The sequence below is a fragment of the Camarhynchus parvulus genome, chromosome 4, assembly GCF_901933205.1.
Source record: "Camarhynchus parvulus chromosome 4, STF_HiC, whole genome shotgun sequence".
In the NCBI taxonomy this organism is placed as follows: Eukaryota; Metazoa; Chordata; class Aves; order Passeriformes; family Thraupidae; genus Camarhynchus; species Camarhynchus parvulus.
This window is the reverse complement of record NC_044574.1, coordinates 27334953-27350866: the sequence shown is the minus strand read 5'-3', so window position 1 is coordinate 27350866 and position 15914 is coordinate 27334953. Positions and strand designations below refer to the sequence as shown.

General features: G+C 49.2%; 1 protein-coding gene across 1 annotated transcript; it reads right to left on the bottom strand.

Annotated features, from left to right (window-relative positions):
• Positions 1-12783: 12783 nt before the first annotated feature.
• On the bottom strand, positions 12784-14273 carry GSX2 (GS homeobox 2). Its single transcript, XM_030946853.1, has 2 exons — positions 13777-14273; positions 12784-13594 (listed from the first exon to the last, which is right to left on the bottom strand). The coding sequence occupies exons 1-2, from the start codon at positions 14231-14233 to the stop codon at positions 13254-13256; spliced, it is 798 nt and encodes a 265-aa protein (XP_030802713.1). The 5' UTR covers positions 14234-14273; the 3' UTR covers positions 12784-13253.
• Positions 14274-15914: the final 1641 nt, after the last annotated feature.

Genomic DNA, 15914 nt, shown 5'->3' with positions numbered 1-15914 from the left:
GGACCACGTAGGCAGGAGTGGGATCTTTTTATGCTGAGCTAATGAATATTTTGTTAAACTGCTCAGGAAAAGTATACAAGAAATATACAAATACTTTTTGTGTTAGATGGAAGACCTAACTGAGGCCTAAAAGTGAAGTCATCACCCTTCCCATCTCCTTATCTGTAGTACATATCTTTCTTTTAAAAATGCAATTTACATTATAGACTTAACCTAGGTGTATTTCCCCCATAAGTAGCCCTTAAAATTGTCATTTCTTTGCTAAAAGATGTATAATGTTGGGATTTCTGAGTGTTCTGATAATATGCTAAGTGTATATAGAGAGATACAGAGACAGATACAGAAATATCTGTAGTAGCCACAAAAACATTTAATCAGTTTTTAACAAATTCTGTTAACAAATTCAAATGTTCTACAAAAAATATACCATGAGATTTAGAGAACCACCTAACTGGAGAGACTTGGTTTTCACCTTGGCCCACACTTAACTGTCTTGCTCCAAATGTGGCTTTAAGATTTAGCAGCTCTCTAACAGTCAACAGCTCTCTAACAGTCAACAGCTCTCTAACAGTCCTCAGGAGACTTTCCATAGGGATGTGTTTGACCCTCACTGTAATTCACTCCTGAATTCCTGCCCCACTTTTCTTCTAGCTCTCTAACAGTCCCCAGGAGACTTTCCATAGGGATGTGTTTGACCCTCACTGTAATTCACTCCTGAATTCCTGCCCCACTTTTCTTCTAGCTGCATACAAACCCATCAAGCTGTGCCTACAAACCAGCAAAGCCTTCTCAGCACTTTCCCAAGAGGGTGGGAAATGGCCAACAGGGTGAAGTGGCCCAGGAAAATATCACCATCCTGCTTCACTTTCTAAAATAATGAAAGCAAAACTTTCCTGCTGCTTTCTGCTCCAGCTAGTTAGTGTATGTGAGCAAACTCCTATTCCCGTGTACATCCTGCTTTGCTTGTGCAAACTTATGTTTGCATGGACACTTCAAGGTTAGTTTGTAACTCCTATTGTGTTTGCACATATCTGAGTAAGGCTCAGGGTTTGAATCGCTTGTCCCTTGACCTTTTTTGCTGAGAATACAGTTCATCTTAGCAAAAACATCTCATTTCTGGAGTGCTCTAAGTGGATGGAGTAGGCTGATACCAAAAGTACTGCTTTAGTCATTGTAATCACTTTCATGATGCTGTAGAACAGTTAAAACATATTTCTTGATTAGCATTAATGTAATTACAATGGAAACTTCTGTTTTCCAAAGATGAAAATGTATTTGCTAATTCACTGCTCCAGGGCTACAAGCATACAGTCATTCTAGCAAAGAAACAGGCGAATTACACAAAATAGAGAGCCAAAGGGTGTTAGGACCACACAAGTGTACCTTGTTAGGACTGGAAAGGGTTACCTTTGTGCCATTCCCTTTCTCATTTACAATCATTGCCCCTAGAATGGATTCATGTTGTGCCATTTTCTCTTCTAGCTACAATAACAATGAAGTTTTCAAATCCCCATCCCCTCTTTGATTTGATGGTCATTCCTGCTCCCTCTTTTATACAGTCTGGCAGCCTGAACAGTAAAATCACCAATGAATCAAAATACTCCTTTTCTTAGGGAAAACTTTTGTTCTCCACTTTTTTTTCAACTTTCACCTTTTGCTTTCACCATACCTTCCAAAGAGAGCCCAGGGGGGAACTACCCAGCTCCCCTGAACCGACCCTAAACTTCCATCTTTCCTTCTGCCGCAGTGATTCCCACTCTCCATTAGGTGGCATTAGTTCAAGTTCTATCTTGGAGCAAATTGGTCCCATGACAGTTTCCCTTTAAAGTCCTTCTCCCAGTTGGCTGGACCATGTCTTCTTTCACTCCTTGTTTCAGAGCTGGATGTTGCCCATCTGTAGAGCTGTTAATTCTGTAGGTTTGCCGGCATCCCCTGCCAAAAAAAATGTCTTTGCAAAGACATTATTTATTAATTAATATTAATTTAAAAGACATTATTTATTAATAAATAATCTTTTCAAATACAAAATTTCCTGTTCGTTTCTATAGTTTTTTTCAGTGTGTAGAAAGAACTGTTCATGCATATGTGCAATAGAACATAAGTGTATAAAACCAGCAAAAGAACAATAAATCATTGTCCAACATTATTCCCCTGGTTTCCAAAGAGTAAAGATCTTAGAAGGTGAAAGAGAAACATTTCCTTATCTCATTCCTAAATAACCTCAAAAAAAGAAGAAGGGAATAAAAAGAAATCCAGCAAAACCAGTTGTTTCTGTGTTGTTAATTCTGTGAAAGACAGCATTATATACTAGACAGGCTGGGGTATAATACACCCTACTTTCCTATGAAAATTAAAAAAAAATATTACTGCAAAATGTAACCTACAAGATTCACATGTTCCCTCAAGATAAGTTGAAACCTGAATAAGATCAAACGGGAAAACCAAGGTGAATATACAAAGAGAGATGTGCTGGCTGAGGACTGCAGCTTGCTGCAGAGGCTGGGGAAGTTGAAGCTGGCCCTTCTAAATTAGGGTAAGACAGAAACAGTTTTCAAACATCTCTATCTCCTGTTTACCTTTTACACAAAAAATATTGTCTTTAATTTCAAATGTCAAATTTCTTCAAATGCCTCGGGGTTTGCCTTGGTGGGAAGGGCATTGGTGAGAACACTAACGTGAAGGGAAAACTAGTGAATCTCTTCCATTTCTCTTTAGAGTATGGGAAGAATTAAACACAAGACTAACAAGAGGAAAAAAACAGTTATGAAAACAACAACAGATCAGCGCTGTCCTTTGCTCTAAATATGCACTATGTTTACTCTCTCCTCTTCCTGTAATTTTATGCAAGTCTTTTCTTTTTAAGTCAAAACCCCCTAGTTCTTATAGGCAAAGGACCACCAAAGTATGTCATCTTTATGGCTTCAGGCAGACCATGGTTCCTGCTGATATTCCTGTATCTCAAACACAGCAAAGGTCTCCCTCTGGAAAAAAACTCTTTCAAAGCCTGCATTTACACTGAAGGTTTTATTTAAACCATCTCAACTTTGACCTAGCAGCTATGGGAGCGCAGGTTCTGGCAGCAGATGACACTGTAAATCTCATATTCTAAAATCTAAATTTATGATAGTGATCTGTCTGAACCTTCATCTGTCTGTCTCTCAAACTTGTTCCACCCACTCAGCCCCCTGTAATTTTTGGATCTATTAGCCAATGTCAATTAGAAAAATGTAGAAGTCATACAGATGTACTGATGCTCTCTCCTCCCATGTAGGTGCAGGGCTGTAAACAGGATGACCTGACCGTGTCCTCTGATTTTGTGTATTTCTCAAGAAATGGAATGAAGGCAAGGGCAGAAGTTTCCATAGAAAAGAAAAAAGAGCAAAACATGGGACAGTCCAGAGAACTGTGAATGACCAGATGCAAAGGCCATTTTTTCCAGCAACAACACTGTCCTCTGTCATGAGATTCCAGCATAAACAAGGCTGACACACATCATTCTGGCAGCCTGCACTTCTCAGGATTCACTTTCATTCACTTGTACCGGAGTTCCCATGATGTAAAAAGTAGCATCACCCCCTTTGCTTCTCTGATGGGCACAATGCCTGTACCCTCAGGATGGTGAGCTCCAGCACTGCTGCTCCAGTATCAGCAGCATCAAATGGCTTAGGTCAGCACTGTGGCAGGGGACACATGTCCTCCCACCCCATGGAGACACCTCTGATAACTGCTGGCTCTATTATCTGGGCTGATAGTACAGACAATAAAGAAACCCTCCAAGTATGAAGGTGATGATCTCAGTCTTGTTCCTGAATACTTCCACAAATCAAGGTGTTTGAAGGACTCAGAGCCTGTTTGGGAAAAGATCTTTAGCTGGGGGTTTCTTTCTTCTCAAGCTCATCTATAATGGCAACTTACCTGCAAGGTCTGAATTCCATACCTAAATCAAATTTCTAGCTTAAACTCATTCTGATAATTAGCACTGAAGATAAAAAGGTCTGCTCATTTTATCACAAACTGGGAGACTCTCTCAAGAAGCAATCCATTGCTAATACAGACTGGTGTGGAGTAATATGCATTGGGAACTCAATACATTTCACTTTTGTGTGAGAAAGAAAAAATAAAAAAAGCTTGGGAGATATTTTCTGTGCATGCAATCACTTACTCATAATTAATAGCAATTGGAAGAGAGAAAAAAATTTACAACTTTATTGCAATTCAACAACTTTTGCTAAAAATCCAGTGCATTGAATTGCCAAATCTATTAAATTGTACATTGCCTAAACCCACTCTGTCCTGCGTTAATTATAAAAGACAAATCAGATATTGGAAAATGTTTTAGCAAGAGAAAATTGACAATACCAAAACACCCAAAAACTCTTTTGATCTTTTCTTAATGGCAGCAGCATTTCAATAATGATTTTAAACTGGTAATACGAAATTGGTAGGTCATGCTGAAAAACAACAACACAAACAAAAAGAAAACAACCCTTCCTTATGGCTTTTCATTTGACTGTCAAAAAATGAAATTTCAAAACAAAACTATTGGAGTCGGTGAAAATGATGGCAGCAAAATTAAAACTGATCTTAATGGCATCAAGTAGTGATTTTTTCTGTTACTCTTCTAGATCCCCTCAGGGTTATTACAGATTTTAAACAAGCAAGATTGACTGACCTATACTGCTCTCCTGTATTTGGTGGAGGCAGTTACATGTCTAATTGTGACAAATGTCTAAGCCACATTGTAGTGCCTTTATGAGTACTAGTTCAAACCAAGCATAGAATCCCTGTCTATCCCCTCCAGAAGATGTATTAAAAACCAGGACTGGTCTTGTTTTTCTGTAGCAACACTGAGGATATGAGGTCATGACTACTCTGAAAACTGTTCTAGGACAACACAATAAGGGTGGCAGGTTGGTTAAAATCTAAACATACTGGAGAAAAAAAGGAATACCAAGTTTTGTTCAAATGCATTTTACATGTCTTATGCTCCTTGGCTTAATGCTATTTATATCTTCTGCATATGTGGTTGACCACATTCTGGCTTAAGCTTCATGGTATTTTGAGAAGACTGGGAGCATGGAGAGATGGAATTTTCTCTGTCATGTCATACTCCTACAGAAGAAAAGGGAGCGATCTGTGCTCACATGTATGCATTGGTGGTCAGGGCTGAAGACTCTGTGGTCCCAAATGCAGCTCTGTGTACAGAAGCACATAGTTCTGAGCTAAAATTCCTCTGCTATTTTAAGAGTCAGATTTTTTTAGGGTAAGATGACTGCAACATGTAAGCTATTTCCCAGACACTTTAGGAAATTGTGTTTTACATACCAACTACATCTATACATATATTATGTCCTGTTGGCTCAGGAAGGTAGAACTGGGAAGCAAATGAATAAATGAATTGTCTGGGTCAATCTTAGTGTTAGATCTACAGTACTTTGTCTGGATGGCCTTCAGTCCACCCTGGGGTTTCATGCCCCTGAGCCTGTAAAGCCCCTTGGCAGCTCACAGCTGACCCCCGTTGAGTGACAATTAAGAAAGAGAGAGAGAATTCTTACAGCAAACCGACAGCTTTGCTAGTGTATTAATCGCCAGTTTCACAGCGCTGTCCTGCAGCCTGGCAGGCAGCTTTCCTTGCTCCTCTTTTCAGGAGGATGCTTCTGCCACTGTGAGCGAGACCCGGCCCGCTGGGGGCTGCGTGGGCCGGGACTTGTGCGCCCCGGGCAGCGCCCACCCCGCCCCTCCTCCTCCTCCCACCCCTGCCACCAAATTACATATATAGATAACGGGAACGACACACAAAACACCAAACAAACATACCCAACACCCAACCCAGACCCGCGGTTGTTGGTACTTTTCACCGCCCCTTCGCATAATGAATATATTCGCGTTTCCTCCCACTCTCCCAATGGGCTACCAGCTGCAGAAGTCCTGAATAGCGAGTTTAATTGGGCTTTGTCATGCAGAATACTTCTATTTTCTATAGCAGGTTACAAAGGGGCCCTTGGCAGACGTGGCGGGCTCCTCTGGCCACGGCGGGTCCTGCCTGGCTGCGCCCAACACCTCCGCACACCGCGCAGGTAGCGCCTCCGCCACCGCCCCCGGCACAGGGCCACCTGCAGCACAGGGTCACCTGCAGCACAGGGTCACCTCCAGCCCACCGCCCCCAGCACAGGGTCACCTGCAGCACAGGGTCACCTGCAGCACAGGGTCACCTCCAGCCCACCACCCCCAGCGCAGGGTCACCTGCAGCACAGGGTCACCTCCAGCCCACCGCCCCCAGCACAGGGTCACCTCCAGCACAGGGTCACCTCCAGCCCACCACCCCCAGCGCAGGGTCACCTCCAAGCCACCGCCCCCAGCACAGGGTCAGCTCCAGCCCGCCGCTGCCCGATGCAGGAACACAGCTGCTTTTCCGCTGCTCCTCGGGCTGCTCCCAAACGCCCCCGGGCCACTCCGATCCGGCCGGATCCCTTTTCCTTGGCCAACACGGCAAGAATGTCAGACAGTGTTTATTTCCGACACGACCTTTTATTAAAACTCGGACCTTACGACCAAGTGTTCCGGTTTCATAACAAATTGGTGCGGTGAGGATTAATGGGCAAACCCCGGACTCAAAAGAGATTTGCCATTATGGGCTAATCATATATTCTCTATTTGATATAAATGGTGTAGAGTACGGAGTGTCAATATTCACCGTGAATTACAGCTAATTGCCATTTGGAATCCAAGCTACTACTTCTGCCCACTGATTGGCATTGTTTTCTTCAGACTTATCTTTCCCCCCTCTCGTTTCTTGTTTTGACAGTTTAAATCCAGGTCTATATGACATAGAAAGCTAATAAAATTCTCATTTCATTGTTAATCTGATTTCATCACAGTATAGGTTTTACCTTCACACCTGCGTAGCAGGGTGTAATTCCATTAATAATAATGATAAAAAAACCCTAAATCAACATATTCACTGCATGTCTTTTCCCTGATGATATATTGTGAGCAGTGAGAGTTGAAAAAGAGCCATTTATTCTCACCGTGAATGAGTCTGCCTGGAACTGAAGACTTCACCTGCCTCCTCAGTCAATTAGGAATGTATCGAAAATTCTACCAGAAAACGAGTTAAATTAACCGTTAGCTAATTTCCTTGTGTCCCTCCTACATAATCCCCCCTTTTCAGCTTGCCCCAGAAATTACCACATGTTGCAAGGTTCAAATAGTGCCTAATGAAACAGTGACTAAATGGTTCTCTCAAACCCACAGTGAAGCCCTTTCGCTGTGCCTTCAAAGCCTGGGGGGCTGCAGCGGTCGGGGGTCCTCATCTTAAAAAACATTTTCCATCTAGATATATATAAAATAATTATCGAGTTTGGCAGCAAAGTCTCCCCCGGCAGGGCTGCGACGTCTCTCCCTTCCCACCGCGCACAGTTCGGGGCTGCGGCACCCCGGCTGCCCCCGGGCAGGGGGAAGCAGTCGCCCTACTGAGCACGGCGGGAAGGGCCGGGGACCGGAGGGGACACGGCGGGAAGGGCCGGAGACCGGAGGGGACGCGGCCACGGAGAGACTGCGCGCACACGCGGGACCGTGTCCCGGCGTGCGTGGGAACACGCATGGGCTGCCTGGGGGAGCCCGCACAATTTTTTCCAACACGCTGTGTCGGGGCTTCCTCCGAGGCTGTAGAAACTGGTTTGGAAAGACCGCCCCCGTATTGCTGGGCTCTGCCGGGAGGCAGCGTTTGTCGCCGTCGTGCCGAGGTCTCCCTTTCGGCTTTCTTTACATTCACACGGAGGCGGAGCGTTTTTCCCTATTTCATAGAGCGGTTCCGCGTAAATTGTAAACCTTGGTTTTACCGAGATTCCTTAATTTGGGGACGGGAAGAAAAAAGCCTCTAGTCGGCAATCTTCTATGTAAAACCCTCCCGAAGAGAAGATTTGCCCCGCAGTTACGAGCTCTCATTTCTGTCTAAAGCGGCTTCACTGAAGTGTCATCTACTAAAACTCGATGAATTCCGCAAAGAGAGTAGAGTCACTTATTTGAAACGGTAAGGCTAATACAAAGTCATCAAAGCACTATGGTTCTTGTCTTTAAGTGACAACCCTCTTTATTGAACTGTTTGAAATACGCCTCCTGCTTTTCAATGTCTCTCTATCCATCTTTGTCTGCTCTTCAGAAAAGCAGACAATATAAAGCAAAGCCTGGCGAGCTCCCCACGCTCTGGCTTGGGCAGTGCCAACGTTAGCCTTGGAATTGTCACTCCTTCATTAATCTGAAACTAGTTATTTTTCCAGAGCACACAGCACACGCTTCCGATCTCTTTGGGTTCGCTTCCAACAGCTTAAATCCCCCCGGACACGCCGGCTGGGGTCGGGGCAGGGGGAGGCGTGGAGGGGCCGAGGCCGGTTCATCGCCTTCAGCGGGGCCGGCTGGGAAGCGCGCAGGGGGGCGGAGAGGGGCGCGGAGCAGATCCTGCGTGAAATCGGCCCTTTCACGGCGAGCCTGAGCGCGCTGCAGCGCGGACACACGCCCCGAGGTTTTCCGAGTGGCACAGTGGGTTCGGGCTGTTTGTTATTCCGCTGTCATGCGGGACTCCCCGGCAGCTGCCCGGCGCACGGCCCTCCGCCACCGGCGGGACCCCGGCGGAGCGAGGCCGCCTTCCCAGGGCCAGGGTCCCACCCAGGACCCCCGGGCCCGGGCTGCCAACCTTGCCCGGCGTTTCTCGCCCCGACCCAGACCCGGTTCCGCCGACGGAGGTGCTCAGAGGCTGCGGGGTGCGCTTCCCGCTATCGTAGTCAACAGGCTTTTCGGGCATCCGCGAAAAGTAAAAAAAAAAAGAAAAGAAAGAAAAAAGAAAGCTTTTTGGCCGGGTTTCTTTCCCGAAGGACTGCATGAGGTCATCTTTAGGCTCCGGATCCAGAATGGGAGTGCTCCCCGCCCTGCCCACGTCCCCCGAGCTGGTGTCAGGACGCGCGCCAGGGTCCCGGAGCGGTGATAACAGGACTCGCCCTTCTGCCCATCTTATCCCCGTGGGCACCGCAGAAACTCCCGAGTGATCCTTTCTGGCCTTGGCCCCGTCCTGTGGCCGTGCAGTCGACTGAACCGTGCAAGCGGAAAAAAGAGCCCTGGGCAGCAGCGGAGCCGCCGAGCAGCTCTGCCGCCGATTGGGCTGCCCCTGCCCGCAAGGGCAGCACTGGGCAGGCACTGGGGAGCCCCACCTGAGGCCCTGTCCCATGGGGGTTAGGTCAGCGGGAGGGGCGGGAGTAGGAAATTAGGATAAACTAGAGGTGAACGCAGCAGGATTAGACAGACTGTCCCCTCTCTGCCCCAGCTCCAACTGGAGGTACTGAGGAAGGAAAATTTCACTGCAGTTCCCTGGCCTGGATCCCTGCGCTGTGAGCCCTCCTCTCCGTGAGCGCCTGGGGCTTGACTGATGAGGCCCAGCCTGCCCCATATCCCCCAGGGAGGGTGTGCAGCCGGCCAGAACACTGACTCCCCCTTCAGTGTGGGAATCTCTGGGGTGTACCTGCAACTGTGTCCCAGCTACACCATGTGTGGAAGCAAGGAGCTGACCCAAGGGCCTTCACTTCCCCAAATCTGGGGTAGAAGTGCAAGATGCTGGCCATGGACATTGTGGCAAGAGTCAGACAGCGGGGAAAGGCTTCAGCAGCACCTGTGGGGACTTCAGGGCAGGGCTGGAAAGAGCAGCCCAGGATGCACAGTGTCTTCGGCACTGCCAAGTTCCAGCAGCCCACGGCCAATGCTGCCTGAGGGCTAACACATCTGATCAGGACATGGGAGCAGTTTCAGCCAGGGTATCCACAACCAGAGAAGGCAGTGCTGTGAGTCTGACCCCAGCCATGCAGACCGAGGTCAGAGAAACTCCTCAAGATGGATGTTTTCTTCTTCTGATTTTTTTTTAATTGAAAAGAGTTAAGTAGAATTGTTAGTAAACAAATATCTCAATTGGAAACCTTTTCTGGAGGGATGATAACGCAACAGGTTACAGAAGGTCGCTCACACAAACATGACTCACTTCACTTGTGCAAATGCTCATGTTTTAGTTGTGCGACCTTCCCCTGGCTGGGGGGGCTAGGACCCCGGATGGTCATTAGGAGCTGTTCCACACCTGAAATCCACCCGTGACACAGGCAATCCCTCTGCCACCAAGTTATGTCAGGAGTGGCTCCATCAGGACTTGAACACTGCCTGTCTTTGGCACTGGATGAGTGAGGGGGAAAAATTGCACTTCACACTTCGTGGGAGGAAAGAAAAGGACAGAAAGAAGAAAGGGCGGGGGGGTGGGGGGAAGGAAAAACCCAACACATTTTAATGTAAATTTGCCTAAATTTCAGAATGTTGAATGCTGGATGTGGAAACCCTCCAACACATTTCCTGCAAATTACAGTACATTCCAGCTTCCCGTGGTGCTTCTGTCGCACTGACTTGGACTGCCAGGTTCAGGTCGAGTTGGTTGTATTCTGAGATGCGTCAGGGCAAGCCATTGCATCATTCCTCTTTTGCAAAGATTTTGCATGAAACATTTACTTTGAAATAAAATTAAATATTGTCTCAATTGTCCAAATGACAGTTTGTATGTGATGATGATGATGATGATGATAATAATCTGCCACAATTACCTCCCAACCCTTGAAAAACACATGCAAGCATTGATTACTACAAGATCAACTAACTTAATTTTCCTATTTTTTAAAGAAATTGCTAAATACTGTAATGAAGAGAAATCTCACTGTTTATCTTCTAGAAATGGAGGGAAATACTAATTTATTCACTGAGGTGCATATTTCCACAGACTTACACTGAGAACATATACACTCTATCAAGTGTATCTTTGCAGTTTTAAAATATCTTTGAGTTTTGCAGTCTTAGATTTCAGAGACTATGATGCTTTTTCTCACTCAGCAAAGTTTTGCTTTCCCAGGCTGCTGCAGGCCTGTTGACTCCCTCCTGTTACAGTATGGGATGACATTGCTGAGAGGGTGGGCAGTACTTTCTATGGAACTAATGCCCTCCTCCCAGAGCTTCAAGGTTGTAAAAGACCCACTGTGATTATAGAAGCAAGTTAGCAAGGTGAACTGGAGCAGAGAATCAGCAGTTTCCAGATTCCACCTCAGCAGATTTCAGGAGGAGACAATCCCCTCAGCCATACGCTCCATGAAGTCCCCCTGGTAAGGAGTCACAAGGACCGCAAGCCTTTGGCTCTTTGGTCTCCCCAGCCTGGCAAGTGAGAGGACTGCCACTGGGGTAACCAACATCCCCAGCCACTCAGCTGGCATGCAAGCTGCAGGCCTCTGTAGTTAGCTCAGGCAGTGAAATGATAGTGGTACGGACCAGTGAGATTCTGTATTTGCTTTCCAAGTCCAGGCCAGAAACGTCGGTCCTGCCCTTCCCTTCCTGTTAGACGTGGGTGTGCTGACTCTGCCTCTGCCCCAAGCCCTGCAGTTGGTCCAGGCTGTGGGGCAGTGCCCATATCAGGCTCTCTCCATCCTACCCCAGCCCTGCCCATGCACCTGGCCTCTCCTCCAGACAGGCAAGCAGTGCAAGTGTCACTGTGCGGGGGCTGCCTCTCTCCTCAGCAGCCAGGGTGATTGCAGGCCAGTCAAACTGGAGACATACCTCTGAGCTGAAGCTCCGAAGTTAGGGATAAATGTACGGATTGCTTCGAAGGTTGGAATCAAAAGTGTATATTGGATTAGTGGAAAATCCATCCAAGGAAAAGGTGAGAGAAATAGCATAATGTGCAAAAGGCACTTCTGATTTGCTTATATTGCTTGCTGTCTGCCAGTACGACAGGAACTAGGAAAAATGTTATAAAGGAGCTCATTTGGGACTGACTACCTCCAGGTCCATCCCACTCTCATCAACCTGTAACTCTCCTGCAAGGAGCTGAGGATGGGCTGCCCAAGGCAGAGGCAGGATGGGACCCGTGGCTGAGCGCTGCCCGACGCAGATCGCAGAGAATTCCAACCATGTCTCAGCCTAGCGGGTTTGCACTCAGATCTTCTCCCTAAGCCTGGTCAAGGCGCCTAATGAAATCAACACCGAAATGAGCTAACGCTGTTCCGGCGACTGAGGTGGGGGGGAAATCCCTCATCTCTGCTTAACATCGACCTGTAAAATAAGAAGCGGAGTTCCAGCCTGGCGAAGGGTCGCCGTGCGCAGCCAGGCCCCTGGGTGAGGGAAGAGCCGGAGCTCCCGGGCCGGCGGGGCGGGGGCTGTGCGGGATCCCAGCGCTTCCCTCCGGCTCCGCGCCGCGATCGGCGGCCCTGGGCCAGCGGCTGCCGCCTGTCCCCAGCGCGGTGCCTTCGGGCCAGCAGACGGGAGAAGGCTGTCAGTCGCCAGGAGGGCGTGCCCTGGCTCCGGCTGGGGAGGAACACAAGGCTGCTGGACTCAGAGGACCGGCTGTATTTGCATTCCGGCCGGAGCGGAGTCCCCCCCTTCTCCTCCCCCCAGCCGTCCCGAGTCACAGGGGAACGGAAAACATGCTCGTGTTAGTAGCCGATGGCTTTTATTTTCACTCTTTACGCAGATCTGACACATATACAGCGATGCTTTTACCGTACGAAGGACAAGGACCGCAAAGGAAAGCGCCTTGCCCAGCCAATGCACCTTCGTTGCTGCGACTGGGCTGGCACTTCGTGGGAGGAAGGGGGAGTCGGGGGGTAAGAAGAAAAAAGTTAAATTCTCGTCTGATTTCATTTATTTAAATAAATATAAATATAATTTTTATATAAAACTATTCACAGACAAACAGCCGTCCCAAACCCAAATGGGCGATCGTTATGTCTTTTCTTATTTTTGTTAAGAAGTCCATCCAGTAGGCTCTCTACAGGTTTTCATTTGTTTTTCAGGTTTGTTTTTTGTTTTCTTTTTTTTTTTTTGGTGTCTCGCCTTTCGGTTTCAAACGCGTTTCTTTTCTTCCTTTAAATTGCCTGTGGGGATACAGAGGAAGACACCCTGGGCTATGCGAGCCTTGTCCCATGTTACATTTTAGAAAGAGCAGGTGCCCTCTCCTGGGGTTACATAACGTTTAGGTTGACCTCCCACGACTAAAACATTTGCAGTCCGAAAAAAAATATATAGATATACTTCTATTTCTATTACTGCGAATGGATGAGAATTAAACGTCCGCGGCGGCGAGGGCCAGCCCGCTGCAGGTTAGCGGGCTGCCGTCCGTGGGGAGCGCTGCCAGGTGAGTCGCCGTGCCGGCACCTCGCTCCGGGCTGGGACCCGGCGGCAGGAGGATCTCATAACGGGGAGATCTCTTTATCCTCGGTAGCCGATGAGGGGGATAGAGACTCTTCATCCTCTGACCGGGGGTAATGCCCCTGGCTGGTGCTGCACTTGCAACCCCCGTGCGAGTTTCGCTGGGTGCCTTTGCCTTCTTTCTTGTGCTTCACCCTCCTGTTTTGGAACCAGATTTTCACTTGCTTCTCAGACAGGTTCAGGTACGTCGCTATCTCGATCCTCCGCAGCCGGGACAGGTACATGTTGGAGGAGAACTCCCTCTCCAGCTCCAAAAGCTGGGTGCTAGTAAAAGCAGTCCTCATCCGTTTCCCATTTTGAATTTGACTGGATTCGGACCCTCCTGGACGGGAGAGAAATGCGAACTTCAGCGGGACAGGGAAAAGGAGTGGGGGAGGCTAGGGAGAGACAGACAGAGAGAGAGAAGACATTCCCCAGCAGCTTCCCGACCCGGGACAGCCGCTCTCCCTTGGCGACAGCCCTTTTCCCGCTGCCCCCCTTCCCCGTTGGCCGCAGGGCTCCTACCCATGCCGAGGCAGTGAAACCTCCGGGGGTCGCTGACGCTGTAGGTGGTGGCGGCGCAGGCAGGTGGGTGATGCGCAGGGTGTCCCAGGGCGGCGGCGGCGGCGGGCACCGAGGCGGCGGGCGGCGGGTGCTGCGGCGGGTGGTGAGCGTGGCTGCTCCGCGGGCAGCACTGGGCCTCGCCTGCGGCCGTGGGGAACTGGCTCTTGAGCAGGGGGATGGCCCCGCCAGCGCCGCCGCCGCGGGACGAGTGCAGGTGCGAGGTGACACAGAGCGGGCAGACGCAGAAGGCGCCGCTCTTTCGGGACGGGCAGCCCGGACCCGACACCGACATGACGAGGGGGGAAGGCATGCTGAGAGGGATGAAGAAGTCCTGGCCGTGATGATGCTCAGGAAGGGACGGAGCCGGCCTCGAGGAGTCTTTGATGATTAAGGAGTCGACGTAGAAGGAGCGTGACATTGCGGAGGGCTGCGAGGCCGGGGGCGGCTCTCCCAAAGTCGGGTTTTCCTGCTCGGCCAAGTTGCCACTGAAGTCCTGGCGAGTCGAGAAGGTGCTTATGTTTGAGAGCTGAACAAAAGGGTCCCTGGAGAGGGCCGGTCTTAAAGTCCCCCCGCCTGGATCCCCTGCGCCGGGGTTTTATATCAAGTATTTAAACACGTGATGGCTGAAAGCCTCGCAGATCTAAATCTCCCCGGCTTCCCAGGCCGGCAGGAGAGGCTGCCGGGGGGGACCAAAGCGGGGTAGGGGAGGGGGGCAAAGTGTGCGTGCTTGCTCGTTGCCCGATGACTTCATTCCTTTGCCTCCGCCTCAAATAAATTATAGGAGTAGAGAAAGCGGGGAGGGGGCGGCTGCTCCGCGGCCCCGTCACACGTCGCGCTCGCAGGCATGTCCCTCTGTCAACACACCCGGGATGCTGGGGATAAAATTAATCGGAAGGAGTTTCTGCTCGGGGATTTTTCCCGAGGAGAACGCTCCTTTCCCTAGCCGGGAGGGAAGGAGAGGTGAGAGCAGGTAATGCCCTGAAACAAGCGGTTCAACTCCGCCCCCCTCACCTCCAGTAAAAGAACATCCAAAGGGCCGTGGATCCCACAGAGGCCTGGTGCCAACACCTTTCCCCAGTCCGGCCCACTCCCTGCACTCAGGACCCCTCCAGGAGGCCCTTTTTGCATCAGAGGAGCCAGGTACACAGATGCAGCCATGGATATAAGGTTAGGGATGGAGCGCGTTTGTGTGTCTGTGCATACATACGCACGTAAGGGTGGGTTGGGTGGCTTTTTTTTTCTCCTCGCCCTTTTCACCTCAAGTGAGTCTTGCCAAATTGGCAATTACTGCAACGGACAAAGCCTTCAAATATCTGGACACTTCTCAGCCAAACGGTATCAAAACGGAAAACTTCCAAGCGAACTTCCCCGGCCTCTCCAGGACCGCAGTGCGCAGCGCTAATGAAAAGCGAACATGTCAGGGAGGGATTCTTTGATCTCCACCAAGTTTGCTGAAGCAATCATTCAAAGTAAAATTGGATAAACAGCTAAATATGATCGGTGGCTCCGAAGCATTTCAGAGTGCATTACAAAGCCAAGGTATTCGCAGCATATTACGCGATTTTCCAATGACCTGTTTTATGAGAGTTTAAGAAGAGACTTATCGTTAATAGAAGGACTATCGCGTTCTTGTTTAGCAGATGTGAAGCGGCATTTAAAACACACTGCGGATCCCATCCCACTTGACACGGGAAAGGGAAGTGACAATTGTGCTCTAAAGCAGAAAACACAGACTACGCCTGATTACCAGAGGCTGAACAGAGACTCGGGAGTGCAGCAATAGCCGAAACGTGTTCGGAAGTGGTTATCATGCGCAAGGGCCGGGCCGCGGACATCCTGCCATGCCTTCCGCAAATCCAGTGTCCCAGTGTTAAACCCAGCAAAATAAAACCGCCTTCTGATGGAGCCGGCATTTCCTCGGCCCTGCAACCAGCAAGGCTCGGCGGCGCAACTCAGGCCTTGCTAAGAGAGGGGCCCGGTCTCCACCGGTTGTGCTGTGCTGTGCTGTCCCGTCCTCATCCCCGTCCTCGTCCTCGTCCTCGTCCTCATCCCCGTCCTCATCCCCATCCCCATCCCCATCCCTATCTCCATCCCGCCGC

Excerpts from the sequence above, each read along its gene's own strand:
- GSX2 (XM_030946853.1), bottom strand. The coding sequence starts at position 14,233 with ATGTCACGCTCCTTCTACGTCGACTCCTTAATCATCAAAGACTCCTCG. Across the intron at positions 13,595-13,776 it reads GTTTCACTGCCTCGGCATGG|GAGGGTCCGAATCCAGTCAA; the intron begins GTAGGAGCCCTG and ends TCTCCCGTCCAG.